The 10,000-nt window shown below is 47.8% G+C and overlaps 1 protein-coding gene across 1 annotated transcript in view; it reads right to left on the reverse strand.

Moving 5' to 3' along the window:
• LOC122250083 (uncharacterized) overlaps nucleotides 1-9,721 on the reverse strand; it is a 137,763-nt gene extending 128,042 nt beyond the window's left edge. The window contains exons 1-4 of the mRNA XM_086538061.1: nucleotides 8,956-9,721; nucleotides 8,307-8,444; nucleotides 7,532-8,003; nucleotides 516-6,461 (exon numbers count right to left, since the gene is read on the reverse strand). Of these exons, the coding sequence (XP_086394187.1) occupies nucleotides 516-6,461; nucleotides 7,532-8,003; nucleotides 8,307-8,444; nucleotides 8,956-9,621 (7,222 nt within the window). The 5' untranslated portion in view covers nucleotides 9,622-9,721. The remainder of the gene's footprint in view (nucleotides 1-515; nucleotides 6,462-7,531; nucleotides 8,004-8,306; nucleotides 8,445-8,955) is intronic.
• Between the last annotated feature and the right edge of the window lie 279 nt (nucleotides 9,722-10,000).

Below are 10,000 nucleotides of genomic sequence, written 5' to 3' on the forward strand. Positions count from 1 at the left end.
ATATAATCAGTCATAAATGATTTCCTTTGTTTGCCTTTTTTCCTATCATATAACCTGAAGCCTTCCAACCAATCAATCTCTGACACGTCATACTTTCTGCCTGGCACGTCTGTCTGTCATTCAAACTGTTCAGGGCATGGCATGGTGGTATTTGGGAAAGGCCATGGAAAATAATTCCACCTAACTTGAATTCTCAATGTGTCCCTTTCTGGAAAATACATTTCTAAACAAACAAATAAGTACATTCTAATCAACAATGTGACTAACAGGAGACAGCTAGTAAATATCATACATGTATATAAGCCATCCTATCACACATTCTATTTTTACACGTCCCTTTCACACAAGCCTCAGCCTTCAGTGACGAAGTGATCTCGTCAGACTAATCCCACACCCCCGAGGTCACAGCATGGCCAGCCACCCTGGACGAGCGAATCCACCTTATTTGAAAACCGACCTGAGGTAGTCGCTCCTAGGATCCCTAATATAGCGCATGACTTGCGTTCTGTACTTACCAAGCGTGGGGATGACATCTGGAGCGGTGAGAGAAGCGCTGCTTGTGGGCATGGGCGAGGGCGCGGTGTCTTGTGGCGCGGGCGAGGCCGCAGGCGAAGCGGCGGCGCCGTCGGGCCGGGCCTCGCTCGCGTCGGCGGGCCTCCCTCCTACCCCCGAGGAATCGGCCGGACTCTCATCGCCGCCCGCCGAAGAAAGGTGCTCCTGTGGGCGGGGCGAGGCCGGACCGGGGGCGGGGCGCGGCGCCGGGCTCTCCTGCCACTGACGCTGCTCCTCGCGCTCCGTCTCGGGTGAAGGTGGGAGGCCGTCGGCTAAAAAAGGCTGATGCTGGACGGTGTGGTTCTGCTGGTGCGTCGGGGACTGAATCCGGCTGGACGGGTTCGGCTTCCTGAACCGCTCTTCAGCCTCGTCCCACTCGTAGCCCTCAAGGCATGTGAGGCCTCTCCGGGTTCTCTCGAGGGTCTCCGAGTGTTGGCTGCCATGCCCTCGGTAATGGTTCGGTCCTACGCGGCCTTCGCGGTAATCGACCGTGTATTCATCCAGCTTGTGTTGCTGCAGTCGCTGGTTGTTGTGGTCCTCCATGCTTGGCTGGTGGTTTGGCACACTCAGTCTGGCAGGAGGGCGGTTTTCAGTGCTGCCTCCGTCCCCGGGTCTTCGAGGTCGTCCTTCATCTAGAGTCTCTAAGGAGCGGGTATGCCTCAAGGAAGCACGGCGAAGCTGTTCCCGCCATTGACTATCGTCTTCCCATTCTTGGCTCTCCTGGAAACCCATCTGATCGTGGCTCAGAGGGCTGCGTGGGTGATGTGGACTCCGGGGTTCATGAAAGCTGATTCGACTTGCAGTGCTTTCCCTGCTGACAAGGCTATCGCGACTGCCAATCTGGTATGGAGGTAAGGGTGATACTGGCAAGGGAGAAGTAGCATATGGGGAGGTTGCTCCTGGCGGAACACTGCCACTGCTGTGCAAGCTACTGACCGACGCACGTTGGCTTGTGAGCTGGGAGAAGGCTCCTCGATGTGGTGTAGTCACAAGAGGTGGCGGTGGCGGCGATACACTTGATCCTAAAGAACTTCCTTGACTCGTTCTCAAGGGTGCTGACATGGCAATCTGTGGGACACCTGGTTTGGCATAACCTGAATTGTGTTGTGTTGGACCATTGAAGGAATGTGAATTGAAGGAATGTGAATTGTCTGGAGGTGGCGGCAGGGTATTACTTGCTCCACCTGCGAAAGGCCGAGCTGGCTCATCTAAAAGTCCCTCCAATGACCTCGTTCTTCGGTGGCCCATCTGAGGACCGGCTGAAGGAGAGTCCATTTTCACTGAGAGACCGTAAGGAAATACATTCTTGGCATCAAGCTCAGGGTCTGGGGTATAAGCTCGGCGCTTCATTTTACGAAGTGTGTCAGAATCATAGACATTCCGTTCATCTGGGGAAGTCACAGTCTTTCCTTCAAGAAATTCAACTGAAGTTCTCAGCTCATGAGCCAGACTGTGGTTTTGTGTCATTCTCTCACGTCTTTGTTCAAAGTCTGAAGCACTAGTTATTTGATTTACCTTACGACCAATGTCCTGCCTCTTGTTAGCCTCAAGATCGCGCTGGTTATTGAGCTGGTAAGACCTCGATCTGGGAGTGCCTACCATCCCGTCAGCGAGTGCAGCACCTTCGTCACGAATTACATCAGAGTAATAATAGGGTGCAGAGCGAGGACTCGATTCACTTCCCACTGACACATTGGATGCAGCTCTTAAATGTATAGGAGCCACATTGCCCGCACCTAGAGAGAGGACACTAGCTGTTGGGCTCACTAACCCTCGAGATGAAGCCTCCGACGACGTGCGTTGATGACTTACACTGAGCTGGGCAACGGGACTGTGCACCCCACGAAGAGCATCAATCATGGGAGACCCTGTTGGTTCTGCATTCGAGGAGATCAGCTGACTTGGGTTCTTCTTAAGCAGCGATGTCCTTGGTGCAGGAACATTCTGGTAAGTGGAGAGCTCCTTCCGGTCAGCATATGGATCAGGAGACTTTGGCCGTGAACCGGTGGAGTTCGACCTCTCTCTTTCTAGCTGGCTGCAGGCTTTTGAGTTGGGAGGTATATTACAGTACTCTCTACCTACTGGAGGACCCTGAAGGTTGTTCAAATTGGGGCGAGCGTTATGCTGGAAGCCCTCATTCACGTACGGATTCTCGATTTTTCCAGATGAAAATGAGGTGTCTAAGTTGCTCTGGAAAGACATGTTGTGATCCAAAGCCGACTTTGGCCTGGCAGAGGGTTCATGTTTCTCCCCAGGGAGTAGAATATCTTCAGCACACTGTGGGAAAGGTTTCCGTCTGTCTCTCTGGATGTTCTTTTCTGCTCCAGACATCGTGCAATCTTCTGGATAAGCAGCTGATGCAGGGTACCTATCCTCTGACCTTAGAATGAAACTATCGTCATCGTGAAGACTCTCAAGAGTCTCTTCAAATACTGGCCTTCTCTTCAGTTTATCCGAGTGAAGACTGGAGGAAGATTCTGACTTTTCAAACATTCTTTTTTCCTTAACAATAGATGATCTCGAAGTATTTAGATCTTCTCTGAGGCTGTTCTGGCTGACCCTGAGTGACCTTGAGGAGGTCAGAGCATTTCGGAGATGTGGAGGTGGATCAGGCGTTTCTAAATTCTCAAAATCGAAATTCTTGGCCTTTGGTCCTCCCGTTTCTAGTTCGTCCATTGGCGGCGGACTAAGAGGTATTGGTGGAGGAGGAACAAGGTCAGAATCGGAGGAATCTTGCGCATCAGGGTCACTTGATGGTTCAGCTCCACTTAGGTAATAAGAAGCTGGACGGAAAGTGTCTGACAGGCTGAAGCGAGGATTGCGCGGAGGTTCCAGACTATCAAGGTCCTTGGAAGCTTCATCATCTGCATCAGAAGAGACATTAGACTGTGGCTTTGTGTCAATCTTGCTAAGAGAGGAGTTAAGAGCCGTATCTGACGGATACTTCCTCTCAGAGTGAGCCTGCAGTTTCAGTTCTTCAGGTTTCTCTGGAATCTGGGGTTTTTCATCTATCGGATTTTCGTCCTTTTCAGAGTTTGGAACTTCCATGTAGATTGCTTCATAGTGTGACTGCCCTTTGTAGATATACTCGTAATGCTGAGGTTCATCTTTATCCCCAATTTCATAATATCTAGGGCTCTCAGGTGTAAACATTTGCTCACCAGCTAATTTACTGAGATCAAGTCGAGGAGGAAGATTTGCATTACTAGCGGCGTTATTGGATGCTGTGTCTCCACTCATTTCGATGTAAGTGTGTTCCTCATACTCTGTTTTAGCAAAAGCATCAGGGTATACAGGCTCTGGAGTAGGCAAATGCTTACTGCTCAGGCTGCTGCAAGAACTTGCTGGTGCAAGAATACCTGATCCATGGCTTGGCTTCTTAGGTGGGCTCATGGGTAAGTAGTTCTCCTCAATGTAAGGATTTGGTCGAGGTAGTGGGCTCTGAATTCCACTCGTGGGGCAAATGGGAGGTGGTGGAGCATCTTCTTCTGGTGGCTTATCCAGGTCTATTACAATAGATGTGTCGTGCTCAGAGGGAGGATAAAGCTGTCTACTTTGCTCACTGTTCAATGTGGTGTCCATCCAGCTTGGCTCCTCCCCGCCACTGTCACTGTCCTCCTGCACCTTCAAAGATTCTTGAATAGATTCTGCTAAACTTAGTCTTAGATAGGCTGGAGCCATAACTACGTCCATGTCTCCTCCTAATGTTGGCTTCTTGGGCGGCCTGGGAGGAGGAACAATAGGGGCCATCTCCTCCTTCTTGACGTCTGCCGACTTCCTCAGGTCCGCAAGAACAGACGTGGTGGGTGACACTGGCGTCTTTTCTGGCAATGCATTGTACTGGTCATCGCAAGGCCCCTCGTCACTCGAACTCTCATTGGACAGCATTTCAGAGTCACTGTGGAACTTCTTCCTCGATACATCCTGACTCATGCTCACTCTCTCCATGTGTTCTAAGCTCCTCTCTTCGAAGTTCTTCAGAAGAGCCTTCACAGATCTAGGCTGAGTTGGTTTCTTCATCAAAGGAGGTTTAACAGGATGCAGTGGCTTATCATGCTGCTTAACAGCCTCAGGCTTCGAATCATCATCAAACAAAAACTTTCTAATGTTGGTTCTACTTAGCCTCGAATCCATGATGTCCTGAGGGCTCCTCAATTCCCTGTACTCGAGACTTGAAGGCTCTGGACTCGAGACATACCTGAGATTAGCCAAACCTTCTTCAGTGGTTGCAGCGCCAACAACCTCATCTCTCCTCTTATAATCAGATATGTTCTTGACTTGCGCCTCCTGAGCCGTCACCATAGTGGATTCCGAGGTGGCGAACTCGGCCTTCAGAGGCGATACAAGAGCTTCTGAGCTTCTGACTTGAGACACAGGCTTTAATGGTTCCTTTAGAGGCTCTCTTAGGTGTCTTGAAGGTTGCTCAATGAAGCCTGAGTTATTCATTTGATTATCTATTTGTGTCTTTGATTCGCTATGTTTTAAGTGCTTGATGCGTGATTCATCACTATGATTGATATGATTTTCTTTGGTATCAGTGTTGCTTGTAAATTTCTTTATCCTATCTTGCACCAAATTCATCTGACTCTGAGTCTGTTGATGAGTTTCTTGAACCATTTTTGGACTTTCTAAACAAGGCAAAACTGGGGTTGACTTTTTCAGTGAATTTGACATGTTTCTGAAATTCTCCTGTGGCGACGATTCACAGTTCTTGTCAGGAGTAATGTATTCATAACTGTATTCCTTCACGACCTTGGACTCATCCACTTTCGACTTCAGGTCAGGTCCCATGGGTCTACCCACCCAAGACCTATCAAACTTTTCAGGACTCCATGTTTCCGGCCTTCTACCCCCACGGTCGTATCCCCTTCTTCTAACAACACTCGAACACTCGGGGCTGCTTTCTAAACTATCCGCTTTCCACAGCGACCCCCCATGAGGATTTCTGTTATCTTCACGTCGAAAGGGCATTTCTGCACGCAAAGTATCATATCCACTGTCTGAGTATTTACCTGTGGAAGTGGTATCGTCTTGGAAGCCAGTCCCTCTTTGAGAAATATGTGAATTTAGACTATCAGCCTTATGAGCAACGTGGGAGTCATAGGATGGATAGCCTGTTGTACTATCGTAGCTCTGGAAGTCTTTGCCATCTCTCCCGTGTATACTGTGGTGCGAATTCTTTGTCATATCCACAGAGGACCTTCTCTGCTCATTGTCAAAGGAAATATTATTCACTTGATGGTACATATTCTGCGATGAAGTCTTAGACTCATACGAAGTGTTCATAACTCTTTGTGAAATGTTATTCACAGGGGCACTGGTATTCTTGTCCTCATCAAATTTATGGTCGTTTATTGCTGGCATTTGAACATCTGACACATAATATGGATCTCTTGTTGCATAAAATCGGTCACTGTATACATAGCTCTGTTCAAAGTTCCTGGACACATTGGAACTTTGTTCATTTTCTAGATGCTGTGGCTCGAACCTTCTCACTTCATCATAGCCCTCGTGCTGTTCAATGAACACGGGTTCAGCACGTTGGCTCACTGTTCTCTCACTGCAAATATTTTCCACATCAGAGGCATTGCTTTTGCCTCTCAACTTATTTGAATATTTGGGATCACACGACTCACTAACAATATTTATATTCACATAATCAGGCGACGAAGTCGGTGTCGCCTGCATTGGCTGTGGCACAAAAGTGTCACTTGGAAGCTCGTTCCTATTTTCATCCCGGAAATCCCTGGAAACGTCCAACATTTCCTCGGGACTGCGTTTTTCCGGCCAGGCTGGATATCTGCCTTCGGGGGTGGACCCTGTCCTTCGTCCATCGCGACTCAACTCGGCACTGCTTCTCCTCGAGTTGCGCCGAGTCCTTTTCCGAGTCTCACGTTCCTCCAGCAGATCTGTTGGGCCATATCTTGATCAGCCAAGCAAAACTGGCATGAGAGTTAGTCTTCTTTGTTAGTAGATCTTCAAGCCACTAGGAGTCGTGTTATTTTCCACTCCATACCAATAGGGAAGAGCAACTAAAGTCACTGCTAAGACAGTTCTTGCATGCAGATTCAAGTAATGTCAAAATGCTGACCACAACTTCCAGCAGGCAGATAGTTAGTTGGCCAGAGACAGCCTTTTTGAATAAGCGCACACAAAAGAATCGCTTTCAGCCATGCTGTGGCCAAAAAACAAAAACAAAAAAACTTGTCTCAGGTGAAGATTCCAACCCAAGAAAATACCAAGCAAGGTTTAAACATGCCATTTTCAATTCCTAACAGAGTAACTACAATTTGTTTTTAGTTTTGATAAAGTCCATAATATCCACACAAAGTTTACAATATATGGACCATGAAATCATACTATTAATTCAACTGTTAGTTTATAGGGAAAAAAACGTATTTACAAATACCGTATCATTATATCACTGTAAACACTGTCTCTTTACTTCTACACATAAGACCACATCACCAGTAACATGCACATTTTTTTCCGGGTCATAAGCGCCAAAGCGGGACACCAAAGTAACTCACTTTATCTCGCTCTGGGTTAATCACCGTTTACAGATGAGAGCATCGCGCTGTTAGGGCTACAGTATCAGAATGTCAGTAAAGGATAAGAATCAACATGGAAGGCGTGATCTGCCAGATACACCCTTTCCATTTCAAACAGAGATAGGCTACAATACAGAATACAGTACCAAATACCACCAAATGCCCTTAAGCAACCATTCAAATGTATTCAAATTGGGTAGTATCCTACTAAATGTGTTAGTAAAGCGATAGTTGAAAAATTTAGATTTCCAAAAGATACATCATTATAACCTCACATTCAAACTCATTCACTGTATTGCAGTATCACACCATGAAATGAATTTCATATCAAACAGGATAGCAATATCACCACTGGTTTGTTTTACGCATCAGAAATACTTGATTATCCCTTTCATCTTTGTAAACGAAAAACAAGGAGCAAAACTTACCTTCTTCATCTGACGAGTAGCTATTGTATCTTGAGGCAGAGGCCGACCTTCTCGAGTCTCCTCCACTAACATGCCTGGTTCTAGAGTTCTCCCTCCGACCTTCCCTCCTCCTACTGCTCCCACTGTCGGAACTCTGGTGAGAGGAGCTCCCCTGAGGGGCCGGCCTCTCCCCAGGTCCATGACCAGATATACACATGGGACTTTGATTCATTTGGCCCTGACTCATTGGACTGGCATTCACATAATCCTGAGGCACAGAACAGTCACTAGGTACCTGACCTGGTTGACTACCTGCCCCGTGATGCAGTGCGGCTGGTCCATTGGGCGAGAAGCCGTGGGGCTTTCCTGGCACAGGTCCCGGAGGAGGCCCTTGGCCCAGGGGCCTCCCAGGAGACTGGCTCTGGCCGTGGCCGTGACCGTGACTCTGGACACTTTTGGATCTCGCTTCCTGAGTTGCAAGCTCGTTTAGGACCTGGGGAGATAGTCATGTCATTACTATGCAGTTCTTGACTCTTGAGAATGTAATGATACTCAACATAACAATTACTAGCAACAAAAGTGGCGAATAACCCTCAATTTTTAAATCCTAAAATGTGTCAGACTTCCTATATCCCCCTTGCACCAATTATTCAAATAATGACATAATGCCAATCTTTAAAATGAGCCACTTCAAAACAATAGCCACTGCAAATACTGTGCAAATTTTAAAACTAGAGATAATATCTTTATTTATCAAACTTCTTTTATCACTGCATATTTCTCAAGTCATACTTACTTGTTGCCTATAAGCTTCGCTGTTTGTTCGAGGCTGTGGTGTTGCAGTTGCATCCTGGCGAGGAGAGGTCTTCCGTGTCAAGGGGGACTGCAACATTCGCTGTTTCCACTCCAGCAGCCTTTTCATTGATTCTTCCCTCTGTAAATAAATATGATGTAAACAATATGGGTCTATACAACGCAACTTGAAGTAAACTAAAACTTCCTTTTCTGTCACTTGCATTTACTTCACTTCTCATTTGCCTTTTCTAATACATCAATCTAACAGAGCAGATATTGCGATATCATCTGTACATAAAAACGTACAAGTGAATAAGTTATTAGTGCCGCAAAAGTGATACAGCATGAAATAACAAGATTCTGATGCACTCAGAAAAAAAAACATAACTGAAATACGACAGGAAAGAATAATACTTTCCTCTGTTTTTAAAGAACTTCTACCGTACCGTTAAAACATAGTACCGTGATAAACAGATATAATAGTATTTTTTTCCTGTGGTTGTATATCTTTTATGTTAGCATTTATGAATGAAATAATAAGGGCTGAATACTATGCAGTTAGATTTCATTCTCTCAGGCTTTTAACCATTTTAACTTATTAAACCCGACACTTATTCAGCCTCACTCACAAAAGTATTGAGCTTACACACCTGTTGCATCTTTTTCGTGTCTCCATCAGACCCATCGTCAGGCAACGAGGTGTTCATCATATCATCCTGCAACTTGTGCCTCGGCAACCGCGCAGATGCCGATCTCATAAAGCTGTTGTTGGTGCTGCCACTGGGAGAGGCGCTGTTTTGGTAGCTGCCCGGGGGCGTGGGCACACTGTTGAGCGTCGTGTTGGGTGACGTGTCGGATCTGTTGTGTGCATCCTCGTGATTGTGTTGTCTGTGAGCTTCGGGTGCCATCGCCTGACGCGGGTCTTGCCTCGGCTCCGCCCTCATGTGCACTGGTCTTGATTCGAGTCTCGGATCTGCTCTGAGGTCGTGTCTGGGATCCTGTCTGGGATCCTGTCTCAGGTCGGGCCTCACGTCTACCCGCGGATCTTGACTCAGATCCTGTCTCGAGGCTGGCCGTGCGTCGCCAACCATTCCGTGTCGCAGGCTGTTGCTGGTGCCCGGCGCCATGCCCGTGGGTTTGTGTGGCGTGTACAGGTCGGGCGTGGCAGCCCCGGCAGGTGGCACTCGCTGAGGGACGCTGTGAGGACTCTGCAGGTGGTGGTGGTCGCTGACGGGACTCTCGCCCTTCCCCGCTGCAGAGAATCTCGACGTGGGTCTGCTGTGCATGTGCGTGTGGTACAGCGAGGACTGCCTCATCTTCTGAGCATAATTCTCCTCCGACCAGTGATCCAAGTCGCTCTGGCCCACAGACGACTTGGGTCGGATCTCGTTGGGTCTCGGGAGGTCGCCGCCGCTGCCGAAGAGAGAGAGAGAGAGAGAGAGAGAGAGAGAGAGAGAGAGAGAGAGAGAGAGAGAGAGAGAGAGAGAGAGAGAGAGAGAGAGAGAGAGAGAGAGAGAGAGAGAGAGAGAGAGAGAGAGAGAGAGAGAGAGAGAGAGAGAGAGAGAGAGAGAGAGAGAGAGAGAGAGAGAGAGAGAGAGAGAGAGAGAGAGAGAGAGAGAGAGAGAGAGAGAGAGAGAGAGAGAGAGAGAGAGAGAGAGAGAGAGAGAGAGAGAGAGAGAGAGAGAGAGAGAGAGA

This window comes from Penaeus japonicus, unplaced genomic scaffold, assembly GCF_977035675.1.
Source record: "Penaeus japonicus unplaced genomic scaffold, GWHDUDI00000001_assembly GWHDUDI00000006, whole genome shotgun sequence".
Taxonomy (NCBI): Eukaryota; Metazoa; Arthropoda; class Malacostraca; order Decapoda; family Penaeidae; genus Penaeus; species Penaeus japonicus.